At 40.8% G+C, this 22126-nt stretch overlaps 1 protein-coding gene and 1 long non-coding RNA gene across 5 annotated transcripts in view; one reads left to right on the forward strand and one right to left on the reverse strand.

Moving 5' to 3' along the window:
- Window positions 1–22126, reverse strand: part of macrod2 (mono-ADP ribosylhydrolase 2) — a 433012-nt gene that overhangs the window by 21191 nt on the left and 389695 nt on the right. For 2 of the 3 annotated variants that reach the window (XM_039783425.1, XM_039783424.1), the window contains exons 9-12: window positions 20854–20932; window positions 6854–6892; window positions 5111–5161; window positions 32–70 (exon numbers count right to left, since the gene is read on the reverse strand). In XM_039783425.1, coding sequence (XP_039639359.1) covers window positions 32–70; window positions 5111–5161; window positions 6854–6892; window positions 20854–20932 — 208 coding nt within the window. The remainder of the gene's footprint in view (window positions 1–31; window positions 71–5110; window positions 5162–6853; window positions 6893–20853; window positions 20933–22126) is intronic. The other variant, XM_039783426.1, reaches the window with a different exon arrangement.
- On the forward strand, window positions 6781–8351 carry LOC120547767. Of its 2 annotated transcripts, XR_005637106.1 has the most exons (4): window positions 6781–6818; window positions 6900–6949; window positions 7177–7251; window positions 7469–8351. It is a non-coding gene; the product is annotated as an uncharacterized LOC120547767 (long non-coding RNA). The 2 variants fall into 2 exon arrangements; XR_005637105.1 differs by having other exon boundaries at window positions 6801–6949.

The following is a 22126-nucleotide window of genomic DNA, read 5'->3' on the forward strand; positions in this document are numbered from 1 at the left end:
CATGTGTTAATGGTCCGTAGAGCTACATTACCATTGTCATCCTCTTCTTCATCACCTATTTCCTCTTTACCTAAAAAGGGAGGGAAAGGAATCATCAGCCAAACACAAGCATGCATGGGAATAATGCCAGCCATTCAAATTTGAAAAACAAAGCTACCAGTCATACTAATGATCACAAACTGTTCATCTCTAGGCAAAGGATTAATCTTGTGAGAGCTGGCATCACATTTTAAAACAGTTAGGCCTACCTCCTTCCTAGCTCCTGTTTCTCTAGCCTCACTTTCACAATGGGTTTTTTACATAGAGGGTTAATAATGGGCTTTTCTGTCCAACAAATTTAATTGGTATTGGCCAAATACAATTTTAGCCATCATGATTAAAAAACAATATCACTATGATAGTATAATGTAGTATAGTGAATAGTAGTACTATAGTATAACTATGATACTATAAAACACTATACTCAAATCTGATCCATGAAAAAAACGTATTAGAGGGCAGGTTTTCTACACATATTACTTTACATATAGACATCATTCTTGCTAATCAACCACCAACTTTAATGACAGCATCTGCCCAACTACAGCTACCTACCCAGTGTCCAACACCATGACAAAATGTGTCCAATGTATGCACAAAAGGCAGATTTCAGTAGTGACATAAAACAACTAATCCCTGCATCATATCTCTTACCCCCACCCTGCTCACCCCTTTTCTCCCGCACGCACGCGCGCACGCACGCACGCACGCACGCACGCACGCACGCACGCACGCAGACACAGACACAGACACACACACAAATGACATTTGGGACAAATTGAGTAAATGAAAGCCATGACACCAATAAGGGAACATGGTCTACAATGGCTATTGTGCAGCTTCTATAATTGCTTTTTTAACAAGCTGTAGAGAGAACCCATTTTTTCATATCTATGCAATTTTGCCCTGCACTCAGAACAATAAAAATGCCAGCCTCTATTAAATGGGGAAAAGGCCAGTTCTACCAGTGCTGCATGTTTTTCTCAAGTGCCTCTGTCCATCACGCAGAATGCTGGTGACACACAGTAGATGGCAATCCTTTCTGTTAATCATAACTGGCATTTTGAGATGGAGCCACAGACAGGGGGGGACGAAATCCTCGTTGGTCATGAGGTCACCCTAAAACCTTTCTTTTGCGTTTAAAAATTATGCATGGCTGTTGTATCAGTCTAAAGTGATCCCAAACCACAATATATCAGATACGACAAAAGGCTGAATGTAATTTCCTCCCTGTTATTTGATCATTCGTATTGGGCTTAAATGGAACAGTATTCAATTTGTGATAAAGGATGCTAAGGGACAGATTGTGGATAAACACACATATACACAAACACAAACGAGACAACAAAAGCTTCTATGTAGGGCAGATGTGATTTATAATGGCTCCAAGTTAAGATCAATTAGAACACTGTCTCTCTCACAAAGAATAAAACCCAACCAGCACCTCCACCAGGCCGCTCACTCATGTGCTCCAAACAGCAGGTGGCAGCATTGTCACAGCTTTCCTTCCCAATACTCACTGTCTTCACTGTGAGTCAGGGGTCTAACATACTTTACATGGAAAGACCCCAGTCCACACCTCAAGACTTTTAGTGTCAATACTCCCATGAATTCCCTTTTCAGAAATAAAGTGACTAAAAAGCAATTTTAGGCACTCGCCTGCACTCGTGTTGAATGATCGACAGCGCTGTAGTATTTTCTTGGATAAAATGTTAGTCTCACACACTTTAATGATTTATTTATGTCAACATCAGATTCAGAAGTACAGTATCACAAGTACATAAACTATTTATTTAGTTGCTGATATGCAACCATCCCTGTGTGTCCTACTTGCATGGCCATTGAGTAAACATCAACTACAGATGATATTTCCAAGGAAGTAAAAGCAGCATGTCATATATTTAGGACTGAATAGAAATGTGAACAAGTTAACTTGCACGCACACACACACACACACACACACACACACACACACACACACACACACACACACACACACACACACACACACACACACACACACACACACACACACACACACACACACACACACACACACACCCTGGCTATGCTCTATCTCTTCCCCCCAGCCCTGACTCCTTTTGCTTCCATTAAAGCCAACTGGAGCAAAGGACAAAAAAGATTTTAAAAAAAGGGAAGCTTGAAAAATTCATGAGGCATGTAAAGGAAAAAGGGCTCCGAGATGACCAACAGCTGTCATTCAAAGACCTTTTGCACATGAAGTGTGTGTGTGTGGCAAGCAAAGTGCGAGTGTGTTTGTGAGCTATGCTTGACGGGGTGCCACAGTGTAAGAGATGGCATCCCATTGAGAGGCTAACTGTCTGTCCACACATAGCGTTATTAATCTGCAAGTCTATCCGCGCTCCGTGCCATCTCTCCCCATCTCCCCCTCTCTTCCTCGGGTCATTCCCAGAAAGCTCAAGCATGCCAGGCAAACAGACCCAGCCAGGCATTGATTTCTGGCTCAATGTTCACATTTTACTGTGCCCTGTGACATCCACTAATCTCACTAATACCATTCTGATATCAAATAATAGACACTGTGGGGCTGCTTGCCAACTCAGGTGTGCTCTAAAGACGCTATACTCCACCCTGGACCTCTGTGCCAGCATTCGCCTCTGTGTCTCACCCACCCTTTCTCTCTCTTTTTCTTTCTATAGCTCGCAGCATCTGCATGCTGTGTGTCTATGTTTCATGTGGATTACATCACAACACAGCTCATCACACAAACATACACACACATACACACAGTTAATCTGTGACCCTTTTTTGTAAATACACTTCGGGGGGTTATTTGTAGTTGACGAGGGATTGCGTGTTGGCCTCTTTTGAAGAAGAGTTGAAATACTGTTTTGCAAATCTGAACAACTCCCACGTTGTGTTTGTCCTAAAGTAAATATAATTAGAACTTCATTTATAAAGCACTTTAAATTTGAAGTCTCATGAAAGTAGGAAATTCATTAGAGATTTGAGACATGAGTTGCTTAGAAAAGATCACAAGAAACAAAGCAATAAAAGCAATAAAAGAGTATATCAACACTTAGAGAATAGAATAAGATAAAAATAAATCAAAAATCATAAAACACTGTAACATACAGTATAATGTGAGATGTGTTTTGATGTTCTCTGATGTTTATTCAGTAATACGATATATATATATATATATATCGAGCGCAGAACTGGCTGGAGGCCTGCGGGGTGAGCGGCAGTCGGGCATGGACGGGCCCGAGGCAAGCCTCACAGCTCGGGTGGAGATCCGTGGACAGGATGTAGCCGGTCCGGCAACCGGTACACAGGCGAACAACGCTGGAAGTGGAAGTCTTCATACTGCTTGTCGCTGAAGAAAAACTGGGAGCAGATCTATGGTGTCGCAGTTGTAATATACAGTAACTGTGGACGTAACAGAGGCCCATGCAGAGCACAAAGGGCGCGAAAGAAATCTTCACGACTGCGCATACGCGAAGGGATGAAGCCTATAGCAACAGCTCTTAGACGGTGAAACATATACGAAATAGAAATATATTTTACAGTTGTGTGTTTGTGTCAATTGTGTGCTTTTTACTGTCTTCTTTGTCCAGTCCACCGAGGCTGAAAAAGCATTTTCCTCGTGCAAAGTTGCAGTTGTGTGTGGGGCAGAGCAGCCCTACACTTACCTTCAGTCCACTAACCAGTGTATTTATCATTGAACAACAGTGGAGAAAGCCTTAATGCTTTCTCTTCATCAGTGCCATGGCTAAAAAGCCCTCACGTCTGACCCATGGACTGAGAAGAGTGAATCCCCTGAGGAGTGTGATGGGTGTGATGGATCACACTGAGGCATATTGACAGATACACTCCACCAACTGTGCTGCAGTGTAATTTATTCTAAAGTGCTCCACATATTGACTACACCAAATAGGTGACCTGCTTTGCTGGCTCTATAGACAAGATGGTAAAATATATTGTTTTTTTGTTCAAACGTACAGAGGTGTATGAGACTCAAGCATCTTATAATGTCCGTCTCACATAGCTGACAGTCGTTTTTTGCGGCTTGTATTTCCTCTACTCTGTGCTATCTTGACATCTGAGTGTTTCTATGATTAATCCTTCCTATGTGCTACATCGAACCAGACCTAACCTTTACAGTGCAGGCAGTACAAAATCATTTCATTCCTTTCCTGTGAGAGAGGTTGTCTCAAGGACTGAGTGTTCCCATGCTAGAAAGCTGTGCCAAGGCCTTTTGTGAATGGATTAGTTACTATTAAGCTGCCGGGCCTGATAAATTAGGATTTATAAAGATTATTACAAAATACTTATGCCCTCCTAATGCTGATGATTGAATTTGTGAATCATATTGAATTACTGCTTTGGATTAGGGAAAGGTATGTTGAATAGGCAGGGAGAAATGACTTATTGTGCTTTGTTTCACAACACAGAATGTATTGATGCCCTTAAAGTGTGTGCACGATCCAGTCCAGCCTCTCACGATCAGCTGAGGACCCGTTTCCCCAAAGAAAACAACCATGACTGCTATCTTAAGGCTTGAAGACAAATGGATGGTGTACGATTTTAATTGCCTACTAACACCCTCCAGTGTAGGAATCTAATTATCTTTGGTCCATCGTATCAAAGAAGCCTATAACTGTTTCAATATTACACATCCAAAGGGGCTGAAACTGCAGAATAGCCAGATAATGGCTTCTTAAACAAGTTTGCCTCTAAGAAAACATTCTTTTAAAAAAGACCAAGCTTCATCTTGTATTCATTTCCCCAAAGAGGAACTTGGCACCAGAGAGCGAGCGACCGACCAAGAACACACTGCATTACTTCATACACACCAAACAAATTATTATGTAAACACCTATCAATGTACAATGTTTCCCCTACCATTCATGTTATTTGAAACTCAAAACTTACTCAAAAAATGCAGTAATCATTTATAAAATTAGAATAAAAAACAAACACACACACACACACACACACACACACACACACACACACACACACACACACACACACACACACACACACACACACACACACACACACACACACACACAAATAGGCTTACCTCTACTGTCTTCACTCTCTTCCTTGGTTGTGGATTTCGTGGATGTGTTATCTATAAATAAACAGAAATAAATGGTGATATACAAACGGGGGAGTGACACGTCGTTATCCCCCCAACACCATCAGGATGCGAAGGGCGTGACATCTTGTCAATTGGAACTGTTAGATAAGAGATGTTGTAAATAAAAGACGTTTGGCAAGCCTCACTCATCGTAGCAGTGATTATTCTAACTTGGCCATCCTGCCATGGCTGACCACGCTACAAGAGCTCTTACACTGTTTTGTTTTAAACCTGCCTGACAAAAACAAAATGACTCCTGTGGGAGAGAAAGGAAAGAATGTGAGGCTTTGAGACCAACTCCAGAGCGCAGTCTGAGATAAAAGCACCATTCCAAGAGAGAATGGTAGTCATTCGAACCTTTGAGTAAGCTCCAGACTTTGCTGATTCAAACTCTGGCTGATGGAGCAGAATAAAAGGCCAGTCTGAGGCACTGGCGAAGAGGCCCATCAAACAAGGCCAAACTGGACCGGGGCAGGGCTGGCATGATAATACAACAGAGCTAGGAATTATAAGGGGTTATTGCAGTTGGCTTGATATAGTCTGGTGCTATGTTATTATAGAGTATGCAATGTAAAATAGCTGCTGACGAACGCAACAGAAAATAACCTAGTCGCTCAGGCCCTTAACATAGTACAAACTCTCGAATGCAGTTCCTCTCAGCCTTTATGAGTTAGCCATTACGTGCACACTGTTTCACTCTGGAATATCACATTTTACAGTGCACTTATAAAACAGCCCTTTTATCTTCACCCAAAATGGAATCTCATTGAAAACACAGATGCGTGTAATTGGCAAATCATGGGGGTAACTTTTAGAGGAAAAACATTTTGATAGCACCCTGGGTTCTACATCTACAGTAATCTGAAGACTTCCTTCTATAGACGGTAAAACTAACATTGCTCTCTGCTTAGTTGGTTGCATGTGCACTATGACGTCTTCGAGGGACACAGCAGTAATATCTGGCGCGCCCATGCTTTGAATCCCCATCATACTCGAAAAGAAAGCTTGGCAACGGGGGCTTTCTAAGACCTACTGTACCTTGGAGAAAACTGCTAAAGGCAGGACATTTCCTAAAACATTTCATAACAATGAAATGTTTTTGTCTACCAAGGAGAAAAATAAGGAATTGCTGCTAAATTCTATTATTCCTGCTATTCGAACAATATAGACACTTCCATGAGGCTTTCTGTTTGAGCTATTGCGTATTCAGGACATCAGTACACAGACAAATGTCAATAGTTTATCCCGATAAGCAGTATCTGGGAGTTTCAGGCCGTGTGCCAAGATGGTGCGGTGATAAAAGCATTATGCACTAACAGTTGTGTTTGTGCCAGTGCCTGGTGCATTCTGCGGAGGGATGTTGCTCTTCTGTTTTTTTGTCACTCGCTTTCGGTGGTCTAAAGGCATTGTGCCTGTAAGCCGGATGAAGAGAACGGTGTTGGGAATTAGCTGTGGATATAAGCTCTTGTAATGTAATGTACCTGACATGAAGTATTTTTAACTGTGATGCGTCAGGCCTGGGATCCAACTCGTCACCAAATGAATAAACATTCAATTTCATGTGCTGCATAAAACCCAGCAAATCACTGTCACCAGTTCAAGCTACGCCACTCACTCAGCCTCTGTGTGCTTTAATGGAGGTGTTAAGGTAAAAAGGCAACCATGAAATATTCTGTCACTCACCTTCCTTCAGCTGCTCCTCTGCAACCTCTGTGTCATTGTCTGGCAGGGGGGAAAAGACAGCATGTCAAACCATGCTATTTCATAATGTACGATACAGTGAGTCATCACTACGTCTCCTTGATTATAATGTTTGAACACAGTATTTTAATGCCATACTCTGTGTCTGCTTAGATCAATCAAACTATGAAACTCAAACCTGCAGTTATTTCTCAATATGTGATTGCAATATGATTTTTCTTTTGGTACTAAAAGCAAAACCCCATCCAATTCACATGTTCAAAAGCTGGCTGTTGAAACTCTTTCCCCTCCTTCTTCCACACCAGCCGCCATGCTCTGAAATCTTACCAACAACCCTTCACAGCCTCCCTGAATTCCCCCACCAGACGGCCTTGGATCTAGTGAGTTATTACACCAAATGACTGCGTATGTGGGTGTGTGGTGTGGGAGGGCGTCACATTCATGAGACATTCGTTTTCAATTAAACCTATACTGGTAGGCTCAGCATAAATTACACAAAACCTCCCATTTCCTCAAATTACAAAGACTGCATACTGGGGCGGACAACTACGCCTATTAATAAAAAAAACTTTGATTTTCTCTTCTTTTCTCTATAAGTCTATTTTGTGAGACAGACTAAGACAACTAAAGGTATTTCTGGGTGGATGAGTTGAGATGCACAGAGGGAGATGAGAAGGAGACGTTGGATGCTGCAGAGGGAGGAACTGCCGAGGGAGAGACAGGGAGAGAGCAACTGTGGATGCCTGCTCACGGATCCCGGCTCCCATCCTACGAACACACACACTCAGATCTCAGCATGCAACATTCTTTGAGTCAAGCCACTGTATAGTATGTGTGAGCTTGTGTGTTATTATGCATGGTTCATCTGGATGTGTGAGGGCAAGCGAATGATGTGACTATACTATATGACTATACGTGTGTGTGTGTAAGGCTGTGCACGAGTCTGAGCAATGATTGCACTGCGGTTAACAAGAAAAAGAAAGCGTTAGCTTTGATGAAAGGCTGTTGTCATCTGTTCTGTAGAAGTGTAACCATCAGAGCTCCCTGTGGATCCAGCGACAGACTTTTCTTTTGTATAACACTGAATAAAAGGGTACAGTGCATTAATCTAACCCTGCTTGGGGAAACAAAGGATGGCCCACTGATACAGTATAACAATAGTGTAAGAATGGAAACATGGGGTGTACCAGCTACTGCCACATGCTATAACATTATTGCCACTGCTCAACACTGCTGTCAGCACAGGATATGTATGTGACTGGAATAACAATATATGACACCTTTATTTATTTCTAGGGGTAAAGACAACACAATCGCAGCTTCACACAAGGGATTCTTACTATACTATATGGCTTTCTTGATCTTGATTAAACAAACACTATCATGATATGAAACAGATGAGAGAAACTATCAGCTGTTTTATTTTTGAGAAATATGCTAATTTCCTTTTTTTCCTGAGGGTTCGATGAGAGGATCAATGCCACTGTCATTTCTGTGTGCTAAAAATGAAACTTATCTCACTAATTAACCTGTTATATGACCTGGTTTCTCCACTGGTTGCCTGACAACCTCAAAAGCGATGACAAAACTCCAGGAAGTCACTGTATCTGGCCAAGAAATAGTCCAGCACATAGAACCCTGTAAAACTACAACTTTTTTTTTTTTACATATCGGTTTATGTACAGATTAAACAAACAAAGTTATAAAGTGTTAATTTGGTAATTATAAGTGCTTTTTTTGGGCATTTTGGCCTTCAATTGATAGGACAGCTGTAGACAGGAAACGGGGGAGAGAGAGGGGGATGACGTGCAGCAAAGGAATCAAACCTTGGGCCGCTGCGTTAAAGACTGAGCCTTGGTACATGGGGCGCACGCTCTAACAGATTTGCTCCCCCTTTATTAGTGCTTTTCGACATATTTTGTTTTTGCTAGCTATTTCCTCAGCTAAGCTAACTGTTAAGTAGTGGAATCGATCCTCCTCACATCTCACTCTTGGAAAGACTTATTCATCTTTTCATCAAATTCTTGACAAGAAATGAAAGAACTATTTTTCTAAGTTACCTTTTTCACTCACTTGCTGGAATAGCTTGCCATGATGGTTATGACAGTTGGATTTAAAGTTATAAACTGTACTACTGCCAAGCAAGTTCCAAACCTCTATATTATCAAAAAAGTAACCGTGTCTGACCAAAAATCTACATGTTGACAAGCAGGTAGTAGGATATGTATTTCTTCTTTTGTATTTTCTACATGTCTGTGATTTATGCACAAACGTGAACATTTTCACATATGATGAGCTAAACTGAATCCTCATTATCTGCCAAAGCTGACAGAGACTCTGAGCCACTATGCTTTATGACAATCACACCACTAACACACCATGGTCTCCTCATTTCCATGCCCCGAGGAATAGCCTTGTGAAAGCAACACAGACTTAATTTTCACCCCTCACAGGGTTCCTGTAGCCCTTCATATCTTCTGTCCACATATTACGCGTGTGTAATAGAAGTGTGTGCATATCACAGCTTTACTTCTTCCAAAGCAGTGGGGGTTGAGGGGAAGCTTCTATTATGGACATATGGGGGTAGGTGTGTGGGCTGTGGAGTTGGAAGTAAGGAGTGTGTATTAAGAGCCTTCTAAACAAATGTCAATTGGAAAGTCAGTGAGACAGTTGGGGAGAATGCAGCAGCCCCTGCAGATCTGTGGGCTGTGTTAATATTGTCAGCACTGTGGCTGATTGAGGAGAAGAAGAGATGGAGCCCAGCTGGTGGGCAGCCACCCGGATCATATTAGTGAAGGAGTGTACCCGGAATCAATTTCAACATGCTTTTACTCTCTACAACCACAGCTGCCTGACTGCTTCCATGCTCGCAAATAATACGCGCCAAGGCAAGCATGTGGTCAATCACTATCTATGAACCAATCTGAATACTTAATAGAATCATGGCATATGATTAATTGCATTACTTAAGCTCTGTCAATTAATAGTTATACTTTTGCTAAAAATACAACCATGGTAATTCCTTGACATTTTCTGGCTGCTGTTTCTAGGTGCGTGTATTCCTTCAAATGATTCCTCCTAACCAGACAGCAAGATTATCATAGCACCTTTGAGATGTTTACAGTTTATGGCTTTTCAAAGTAATGAATAGGTCATTATATCACTGGTTATGAGCTCAGTTGTCGAGGTGGTGAATGGTACTTCAGAGGCAAAAGCTTTATGTATAGTTGCTTTGTGTATTTGCTTGTTTGTCTATTCGTATATTTTAGTACCTGAAGAAGACCTTTGTCTGTTTGTGAAAATTCCATCATTCCTCATCAAACACAGACTGATCTCATGAAGTGGCGTATGTATGACACGCCAATTCGTATGCCATTATTGGCGTGTTATCAAGACGCATAGTCACTTTTTAGCGTGTTTATCAACGCCGTTTGGCCTCCATTGACTTACATTACCTTGTGATTGCGTGTGAATTTACGCCGTGCGGAGTAGTATGAAAGGGCGAATATCTGCATAGGGAGGTTGGTCCAAACAGAGGACTTTCACCCAGGAGACCGGGGATCGTGTCCCGCGTCATGTTTCCGTTGCTTTCTTCTTTTACTAAAGCCAACCCCGTTCTTCTTTTCCTAAACCCAACCGTTGCTTTCTTCTTTTCCTAAACTCAACCTGGTTCTTCTTTTCCTAAACCCAACCGGAGCTCCAAATGCAACGTCTCGTTCTGGCGTAGACATACACGGCATAAACATACACGCGGTGCAAGCAAAGACATACACGCGGATAGCTCCAAATGCAACGTCCCGTTCTTCTGCGTAGACATGCACGCAGATACCTCATAATGCATACAGATAACACGCGCCACTTGGCTTTAGAAAGTGGCGTGTATGTTTACGCAAAGTCATGATATCACGTTGTCAAACAGCAGTTCCTCTGGTGAGTCTGAACACTGGGCACAAACCGCTGCAGACACTTCACAGTGCTAATGTTTCACTGTGATGTCAATGTTTGAATATTCAATACTCGACTAGGTGCAACTTTAAATGTATGTGCTTGTGCGTTGTAGCTGATGTGCCTGTATGCAGGTGTGCATGAGTATTCTTGTGAGCACAGGCTATTTTTCAGTTTCCTCCTTCTGCAGAGATGTAACCATATTTTGGCTCATTCATAGTGACAGCTTGTGGGAATGCACATTGTAATAAAGCAATTTCCTGTATGCAAATGTCCTGTTTACACATTCCTGCTCCAGTCATTGTCACTTGACAGACTGCTTGAATATGAGAAAAGCAGCTATACAATGAAAAATGAGAATAGTAAGATTTCAATAACAAATCTATTGTGCCTGCTCTTAGCTCTAGAAATGCTTGAAACTGATGTCACAGGGAAGATCCTGAGTTTCACACGACCACAGATACAAATTACAGAAAGATCAAGGCCACTATTCCCATAAAAGCTCCAGAATGGTTTGCTGATAGAGGAGGCTGTGGAGAAACTCCTCCTTGAAATAATGAGGAAGAACGATAGAAAGTGGAGGGATGAGGTAATGGGTTAGTGGCATCTGAACAAGGAGAGGTGGAAGTGAGAATGAGTGAGGAAGAGAGAATAAGGGGTGGGGGGGGCTAACCTTTACAGTGCAGGGCGTTACGTTATTGGAAGCGAGATCATGTTCCAGGCGACAGAATGGTCTCAGGCCTCTCTGTGATGCATTCAGTGTTGCCGCAAGATCTACCTGACTGTCTGTCTCTAACAGTGAGGATGATTGGATGTTCAGAAAGCGTAGGAGCACACATGCAGAGCTAATTCACAGCGTCTGATTCACTACTGCCACTCTGCGCAGGCTAAATGCAAGTCTTTTCACACTACGGGGTTATGCATTCCCTACATGGTGCAATCATACCAATCAGCATTTCTTTCTTTCAAGCACACCAATCGACTACTGTTAAACTCATCTACATGGTGCAGCCTGGCTGGATAAAATCTATGAATACACTCCCTTACTTAAATGTCTAGTCTACAATCACAGCGCTTGTAATTATGTTATCTTTAAATCTTCCTTATGGAACATCTTAAAAGAGCTGTTGTTTTTATAGAGAGAGGATGGTAAAAGCTTTGAACAAGCACATGAGGTGAAAGATTGGAGGAGGTGTCGGCAAGCGTGGTGTAAAAAAAAAAAAAAAAAAAAAACCTGCCATACTTTAAACAATGACCCTGAGTGGGAATTTCACACGTAGTTAGCCACTAGGGTTATAATGGAATTAATCACGCTCAAACACACACACACACACACACACACACACACACACACACACACACACACACACACACACACACACACACACACACACACACACACACACACACACACACACGCACAAGTGATAAACGTGGCTCTAAAAAAGTGGCTCCCCAGAGGTGAAAGGGCATGTGACAGGCAAGATGCTGTGATGAGGAAGAGCGCTAAGGGTGACATCATGGTGTGTGCTGTGGTAGCCTTCTGGAACGACCCCACACTTAATCAAAGACTGACCTCTGTTTTCCTCATTAGCAACTCATTCCATGATGGTAAACAATAGTTTTTAAAGCGTTATCTTCTAATAATGTAGCTCTCAGAACTTTTCTGATTTCCCTTTTGTGGCTTGCACAGAGCCTGTTGTTTTGTCTCCTCTATGTTCCCAGTCATTGAGAGATATAGGGCATTTATCCACTGACAGCACTTGTAAATGGCAAGAATGATAACTGGAGAACAACAGCTCCAGATTCTCATCTCAGAGCACTAATATGATGAGACAGGCGCTAGGTGCATGGGGCAGGCATAATAATTAAGGTCTCTTCCCAGAATGTAATCTTTCAGGGTAGAGCCTGGGCAGGGAGCGGGACAGATGATGGGAGAGCAGGGGGAACAAAACACTCTCCATCTGGGAGCAGCGAGATGAAGGCCTGAGAGCCGGTATTCCATTGGGGAGGTGGGGAGGGAAAAGTGAGGTAAATGGGAGGTAATGCTAGGCTGGTGAAGCCAGCCAGCCTCTTTTAGCTCCCCAGCTATTAAACCCAATCCTCTGTGGAGCCCCCATCAGAGCTGGTGACTGGTCTTGGCCCCCCCAAAAAAAGATGATGGCGTGAAAGGGGGGAGGGCATTGAGAGAGAGAGAGACAGAAAAGAGAGTGGGAGTAGAAGATAATGGATGTTTGTTTATTTCACATATAGAATAAAACCAAGTAACCAAGGACGATCAGTGGCTGCTATGCATCCCTGAATTTTGTAGTTCTTGCAGGAGACATTTACTGCCGAGGACAATTTATACAGTCAATCCAATCTGGCATTAAAGTCTCATCAGAATATCAACAATTATGCTAAATATCAGCTTGCTGGTTCTCTGACAAGAAGTCTAACTATTCTAATCCTATTAAGGCAATCCTTGGAGAACCTGACACTTGTTTTACCAACTGACAGCATAAATTTTCACTGTTAATCTCCCAAATGGCCGTGTGGGTGCATTGACTTTGTTTTCATTTAAAGGTGTCACCCAAGCCTGACAGGTCCTTATACTACTGCTTCCAGGAACAACATCTCTCTTGCTGCAGATGTTTTCTAGGATAAACAAGGGAGCAAATGTGGCCGGATTGGCTCAGTGGGTAGAGCAGGCGCACATATACTGAGAGGTTTATGCCTCGACGCAGAGGTCCAGGGTCAGAATCCGACCTGTGACGATTTTCTGTATGTCTTCCCCTCTCTCTCCCCTTTCTCACCTAGCTGTCCTGTCAAATTAAAGGCGGAAAAGGCGGAAAAGGCGGAAAAGGCCCAAAAATAATCTTTAAAAAAAGAAAACGGGGAACTTCCGGTTTGGCAAAGTGAGGTGCAGACGCGTGTCAGCAGAGTTCCCAACAGTTTCTGATAAAGTACACTTTAATAACGCAATTTAAGCAGTCTAAATCATGTTTATAAGTGTTGAAGTGGTGCTTACGACAATCGCACTGATACAACAAGATGAATAAGAACAAAGCGGCAGCAAATGCCCCACCAACAACGAGAACCAGTTTAGCTAGCAAGTTAGCCACGATGGCTACACAGGGAAGTCTGAAAAAGCTCTTCCAGATAATGACAGTGTCTCCATCTTTGATAAAAGAGGACATCTCAGCTCTAATCCAAGAGTCGATGGTGCCGCTTCAGGCATCGGTGAATGCTTTAACGGAGACTTTGGCAAGTTTCCAATCCTGCTTGTGTGCTACAGAGACGCTTGCGGGTGATAACTTCGCTGCGCTGGCTGCGGCCGAAACAACTATCAAAACTCTGAAAGAGCAAAACGGGACACTTCTGGATTGATTTGATGACTTGGAAAAATCGGTCGCGGAGAGCAAATCTCAGGATCTTAAATGACGCCGGAGAACAGCGAGAAAGGCCAATCCACAATCAAGTTCGTGTCCGAGATGTTAATAGAAGTCATGGGTCCCGAAGTTTTTGAAAAACCTCCTGAATTGGAACGAGCACATCGATCTTTGGGGCCAAAACCACAGGAAGGTCGGACTCCTCGCCCACTGGTTGTGTGTTTTCACAGATTCCAAGAGAAGGAAAAAGCGCTAAGATGGGCCAGACAACATGAGGCAAAGTATAAGGACTCTACTTTGAGGATCTATCCTGACATCTCCACCGATCTCATCAGAAAACGCGCCCCTTTTAAAAACGTCAAACAGCTGCTGTATCAGAAGGATGTACGATTCCAGTTGTTTCATCGAGCACGACTACGAGTTCGTTTTGAGGAAAAAACACTGCTTTTCAATACGCCTGATGAAGCTCAGTGGTTCTACGATCAGCGGATTGCCAGACGTGAATAAACCTTGATATTATGGCAGCAATATTGCGAATTACAGAAGAGACATGTTGACTAGGTAGGCCTAAAACACTACAGTTACTGGAAAACTTACATCTCAGCACAATCTTTCTAAGTGCACTTTTTGTTTTAGGGTGGTTTACGTTCTCCTCTGAGTTGAAAATTTTCACAATTCATTTAGTAGGCCTAAGTCATAGATCCTACATTTGATATCAGGTTTAAAACGCCAGTCTGTTTTAGGTTTATTACATAATGCACTCTACTTAGATGTGTTAATTACCAGGTTATTTAGTACTAACGATGATGAACAGCTTTACCGTTGATTGGCCCTGAATATGTTTTTTTTTTTATTATTATCTTCTATTTTTTTTTTTATTAATGCGGTACTGTGTCTGGTAATGTTGCCTGTGGTCCGCTTATACACTTATTGGTAGGCTTGATTCTACATTTTATGCCTACGTTTTTCTGGTTAGCTACATTATGTCGGGAGCTCTGGGAAATAACGGAAAAGGATATGGACTTGGATCATCGGGAGTTGAGAGATAGTTGTGAGCTGCGGTTTGTCTTTGTTCAACAGACAAATCTAGAATGTATTATAGTTTGGTTGGGTTTGTCAAAATGTACCTTTCTTTGTGTGTTTTTTTTTTTTTTTTTTTTTTTTTTTTTTTTGTTTTGTTTTTTGTTGTTTTCCAACATACATACAGTTTTCGGGCACATACTGGTATATGATGTTTGGACACACAGACAACTATTGATAAATAATGGTAGACACTGGTAATAGGGTGACGGGTGAAGTAGGGTGAAGTACTGGAGGGTCAGCTGTGCGCTTTGTTAGTTGGAATGTTAGAGGTTTAAATGGACCAGTGAAAAGAATTCGTATATTTACGCATTTGAAGAGATTAAAAACAGAAATAGCCTTTCTACAGGAAACGCACCTACGTACTGAAGATCATAACCGACTGAGGAAAACTTGGGTCGGTCAGGTCTACCACTCCAGTTTTAACCATATGGTTAGGGGTGCAGCAATCATTATTCACAAAAGAATACAGTTTACTGCATCTGGAACGATTTCAGATCCCCAAGGGAGGTACATTATTGTATCAGGTCATCTCTTCAATATTCCAGTAGTTTTGGTCAGTGTTTACGCACCCAATTGGGATGATGTTAACTTTGTTAAAAAAATATTTTCCTTGTTACCGGATTTAAACACTTATCATCTTATATTTGGTGGGGATATGAATTGTGTGATGGATACAACTATGGATCGTTCCAACCCTAAAACGATACCCCTTTTAAAAATGTCTCAGACTCTTGCTGGATATATGACGCAAATCGGCTGTGTGGATCCGTGGAGGTTTTTATTTCCTGATAAAAAAAAATTCTCTTGCTTTTCACATGTCCACCAGACTTACTCAAGCATAGATTATTTCTTTACTGATAAAAGGCTTATCCCCTCAATAAAAAAGGTAGAATACTCTGCTACTGTTGAATCACACCATGCCCCCGTCATTCTTGATATTTGTTTTTCTTATAACTACCCATCGCAGCCTGTGTGGAGACTGAACACAACTTTAATTTCAGATGCAACCTTTTGCCAATTCATATCTATTGCAATTGACAACTTTCTACTAATGAATAAAACAGACTCTACATCACCATCATTATTATACATTCAAGGTTGAAATAAGGGGAGAAATAATATCGTACTCTGCCTCACGTAACAAAGCAAAGAAACAAACACAGGAGAAACTTATTGAATCTATACAGAAAATTGATCATCAATATGCTATGGCCCCAACACCAGAACTACATAGAGAAAAACTGAGCCTTAAGACAAGATATGATTTATTATTGACAGAAAAAAACAGAGCGTGATTTGGATTTTGCCCGTGCTAGGTTTTATGAACACGGAGAAAGGGCAGGCCGTCTTCTCGCACAACAGTTAAAAATTAAATCAGCATCCCAGCTTATTCCCAAGATTAGGAAAACATGTCAAGAAATTACAGTAGATCCTCAAGAAATTAATTCTACTTTCAAAAATTCTATTCAGATTTGTATACTTCCGAATTTCCACATGATGAAACTCTTATGTCAACATTCCTGGCTAATGTAAACTTACCCTCAGTTAAACAAGATCAAAAGAGTAATCTGGATAAACCTTTACAACTTCAAGAGATAGAAGACTCAATCAAAGCCATGCAGAGCGGTAAAGCCCCGGGACCAGACTGATTTCCCGTCGAGTTTTATAAAATATTCTCTTCAAAACTGTCTCCATTACTGCTCAGTATGTTCAATAATTCTCTCGAAGGGTCGACATTGCCATCAAGTCTTACACAGGCCCATATCACAGTTCTCCTGAAGCCAGATAAAGACCCCCTGGATTGTAGTTCCTATAGACCGATTTCCTTATTAAATGTGGATGTAAAAATTGTATCTAAAGTATTAGCCTCTAGAATAGAGCATATAATTCCAGATGTTATTTCACAAGATCAGACGGGCTTCATCAAGGGGCGTCACTCCTTCATTAATATTCGAAAACTTCTTAACACTAGACCGGCCATGATGGTCATTTTGACCGTTTTGAAATTTACATGTGTAATAACTTTGCTGAATAAAAAAATACAATCCTGCTGCTGCTTGACTTTTCCTAAAAGAGTCTGTATTTTAATTTAAAATTGTTTTTACATACATTACACGAAAGGCAAAGAAAATACAATCACTTTTACCTATTTCAGCCAGAGACGGTCATATTTACCGCTCTGATTGTTGCGCGGTATTGTTTTTAATCTTTGCGCGGTTGAAGATGATATCTTGGTTGCTTAGTAACTACCATAGTCTCTATCAGAGAAACGTAACTAGCGGTCTCGAGTAACAAGTGTGGGCATCATCGATGGGGTGAAGGCAAAGCCAGAGTCGGTAACGTAGGCTACTACGGCGTGGATGGACTCTGTTCTGAATCAGAAGGCAAACGCCGGGCGCTCGCTCTGTGAAAGGCGCGGTAGCCTACACGTAGATGGCCGGTGGCTGTTTACATGTTCATATAACTTTATACATCCTCGAACTGGCTGGAATCATTGCACACATCCTCTCCAAGGAGTGCACCAGCAGTAAAATTGCCCGGAGGAAGTTCATGCAGCAACTGGCAGAGGAGCTGAGAGCGAAGTTTATGGAGGAAAAAAAGAGCAGCGGCACACGGTCCAAACAGCGCTGCGCACCGCAGCAGACGCCAAAACGGAGGCAGTGCCAGGTTAGGTTAAAGCTAAATGTTCAAATACGATACTTTTAATTGTTATTTGGCTGTTATGAGTTAAGTTGAATGAATTTCCACACCATATTTTTCGGGATATGAATGTATGAAATACTTACGGTTTACTATAATCCATGATATGAATTATTGAAACACGTATTACTACTCAAATGTATAATTAAACTCGTTAAAATGTACATTTCGGTGTTATTACGTTTTTCTAAAGATATCCTATATATCCTATCCTACAATACATAATACAATATCGCAATTAGGTATTTATCATGAGAGATAATAGAGTTTGGAATCTGGCGGTCAAAATGACCGCTCATGGCAGTTCTAGTAGTTATGGAATTCCGGCACTTATAGTGTTGTGCATTCCTCTGCGTCAGAGAGTAGTCCTGAAGTGATTATTTCTCTGGACACAGAGAAAGCATTTGATAGAGTTGAGTGGAACTATCTATTTGCTGTGTTAGACAAATTTAGATTTGGTTCAAAATTCAATTCCTGGATTCGCCTGCTTTATCATCAACCAAAGGCAGCTGTAGTCACAAATAAAATATGCTCACAATACTTCTCTCTGTCTAGCGGTACACGGCAAGGTTGTCCCCTTAGCCCTTTGCTATTTATTTTGGCTATAGAGCCACTATCATCAGTACTCAGATCCTCACAGTCTATTAGTGGTATTAAAAGAATGAATGTTGAGTATAAAGTTCCTTTATATGCTGACGATCTATTATTATATATAACTAACCCGATGTCATGTGCCTCTCAGATTGTGAAGATATTTAAAGACTACGGGTTCTTTTAAGGTTATAAACTAAACTTTTCTAAAAGTATATGCTTCCCTTGAAACCATATGGCGGATCAGATTATGGATACAGACTTGCCCTTTTGCATATCAAAATCAGGATTTAAATACTTAGGAATTAATATAACTCGTTCATACACTGGTCTGTTTAAAGCAAATTACAGTCACATACTTAAAAAACTTGAATCTGACTTCCAACAATGGATTGTTATATATTTGTCTCTAGCTGGTAAAATCAATTGTGTTAAAATGAATGTGCTACCCAGATTATTGTATTTGTTTCAGAGTCTTCCAATTTTCCTGCCAAAGTCCTTTTTTTCAGTCAACTAATAGGTTGCTGTCCTCTTTTATTTGGGGCGGAAAAAAACCAAGAATACGTAGCTTCTTGAGAGACCAAAAAAGGATGGAGGATTGGCTCTCCCGAATTTGTAAAATTATTATTGGGCAGAAAATTTACAAAAAGTCGTTTATTGGTTTCAGTCTCCAGATACAGACTGGTGTGCAGCGGAAGCTAAATCTTGCAAGTCAACATCTCTTGCGGTGCCGATTACAATGAAGTCACCATTCTCACCATCGCAATTCTCCTCAAGTCCAGTTGTAATTTCGACTCTCAAAATATATAACCAGTTTAGACAAGCATTTCAACTCACAGATTTTTCCTTGGAAAGCCCCATATGCAATAATCATCTTTTCCCGGCTGCCAAGCTAGACCCTACTTTCAAGCAATGGCAGCACTTAGGCCTAGTTAAATGTAGTGACTTTTTATTGATAATGTTTTTGCTAGTTAGTTACAATGATCTTGTTAAAAAAGTTAGTCTTCAAAACTCAGATTTCTTTTGATTTCTTCAGGTTTGCCACTTTATCCAAGCCCACTGCTTTGTGTTTCCACAATTGCCATCTGAGTCACGTTTAGATTTAGTTCTGAAGGTCCCTTCACACCTTAAGGGATTTATTTCAAAAATATAAAACCTGATCATGTCATTCCAAAATGTATCAATAGAAAAGATCAAAACAGAATGGATAGGATAGTTAGGAATCAACATATCTGAAGACACCTGGGATAGAGCTGTTGATCGAGTAAATGGGACTTCTTCTTGTGCAAGACTCAATCTGATTCAGATGAAGGTCCTTTACCATATTCATTATAGTAAAACAAAGTTGGCTAAATTGTACCCAAATATAGATGAAACATGTGACCGCTGCAATGCATCAAAGGGAGTTCTGACCCATATGTTTTGGTCATGTCCTAAATTGAGACAATATTGGTTTTCAGTCTTTGAGATTTTAAACTCAGCTTTTAAATTAAGAATTCAACCCAATCCAATAATGGCTCTGTTTGGAGTCAGAGGCGACGAGAATAAAGAGAATGCCCTGGCTTTTGCCACTTTAATAGCTAGAAGAAGAATTCTCCTAGAGTGGAAATCACACAATCCACCTAATATGTCATCATGGCTTAGTGATCTAATGATGTTTCTAAAAACTGAAAAAATAAAATATTTTCTCAGGGGATCATCCAGAACATTTTACAAAACTTTTGGGACCCTTTAATAAACTATTTTGAAAAGAATATACTCCTCCCTCTTTAAAGTAATTTGAGGACCCCCTTCCTTTATTTATTATGTATGTGTGTATGTATGTATGTATATACATCTATGTGTATGTATGTATATGTATGCATACATATATCATTTATTTTTTCTTTTCTTTTCATTTTATTTATTTATTTTTTTATATTATTATTTTTTGCATCTGGGGTTGTTGTGTGAATCTTGTTGTGTGAATCTGCAGGTGAAAATTGAGCCTTTAACAGTGTTTGTCACTGAATATTTTCAATGTACCTTGTTCTAATAAAAATAATATAAAAAAAAAAAAAAGAAAACAAGGGAGCAAAGCTGCCTCGGTCTATACACATGGTCAATGAGGCAGGTGCTGACATCACGTATTACACAAAACCTTCAAAAGGAGGCCTTGGAAAAACACAGCATATAAATCATTCATCTATCCATGAACTAGTTCTACACAAAACAGCAATGGGTAACAGAGGAAATGTAACAATATGGTATTACTGATATGCAGTCCAGTCGATTGGAAGTTAACACACATACCTGGAAAAATGACAGACATATTCTTCTTGTAGATGGCAAAGTCGGTCTCGAGGAAGACACAGAAAATGACCCGTGTGATCTGCACAGGAAGAAAAAGAGAAAAGAGCAGTAAGTGTCATTGTTAAAACAAACATGACAGAAAAACTAACTGGGCAAGTTTAGATTTGATCATAGTCTGCACCAGCAGGCCATATTCATAGCCATTCAGAAATCTAATTAGTTACCCTCCTAATCAAGACCACCCAAACTAGACCCTCTGAGAGAGAACATTACAGCACATTACATCAGAATAAGCATTATTGAATGGGTGCAGTGGTTGAGCAGAGCAATCAGTATCAGACAAAGTGCAACGACATTAAAGTGTAACATTAATGATGAGCAATGGAGAATACTTTCACCCAAATTGAAAATTACAAGAGAAAATGGCAAAGTATTTTATTCAGGACCAAAAAAACAATGCACACAGACAGATGCAGAGGTGACACATTCACGTTTTAACAATGTTGGAAAGAAACTGTGTACAATGGCTGCTAAAACAAAGTAAAAGTCTGCTACAGTATGTTTGTGTAACATTTTAAGCGAGAAATAGGCCATGCAGTTGCTGAATCTGTCTTCATTTCAGATCAACAACGGTCAGTTTAAAAGATTTTCGTCAGATTTTGAGAGACTCTAGTCACGCTCATTCCGCTCCCCATTTCCGGGTTAGCACTCTACCAATCAGATGGGTAATTTGAGTCCGACTGCCGGCAGTGCCCGATTATTGGCTCTATGTGTCCGGGCCTTAAAAGGTGAAATCAGGCTCTTAGCACCACATACATTGAATCAGTGCATGTTGCTGAACAATGCCAGTCACTCCTCTGTTTTCTCACTGCCTACTGAGATTCAAAACTTTCGAATCACTCAGGATGACTTGACTTTCTGTATTTGCTCACAATGCTCCCAATATACCAACTGTGTACTGAATCATTTGTGCATTATTTGAAAGCTGAAGCTTCACACTCCGAAACATTGGCATTATGTTTTTTGTACAGATAACCAACCTTTGAACCAAACAAAGTTAGCTTAGGTTTGCCGTTGATGCAGCACAGCAAAGGATGCCATAAAATGATGATAAAGAAACCCCTTTTATTGATAACGTATTACACCTTCCACCTTCATCTACAAGGGGAACAGATTAGAAAGCAGAGAGGTTCCTTTCTGTTTCAGAACAACAAAACTCTGAACAAGCTCACTGGCTCTTAGACTCAACAAGGAGTTTATAACGACAAATTAG

Source organism: Perca fluviatilis, chromosome 19 (genome assembly GCF_010015445.1).
Source record: "Perca fluviatilis chromosome 19, GENO_Pfluv_1.0, whole genome shotgun sequence".
NCBI classification, from domain to species: Eukaryota; Metazoa; Chordata; class Actinopteri; order Perciformes; family Percidae; genus Perca; species Perca fluviatilis.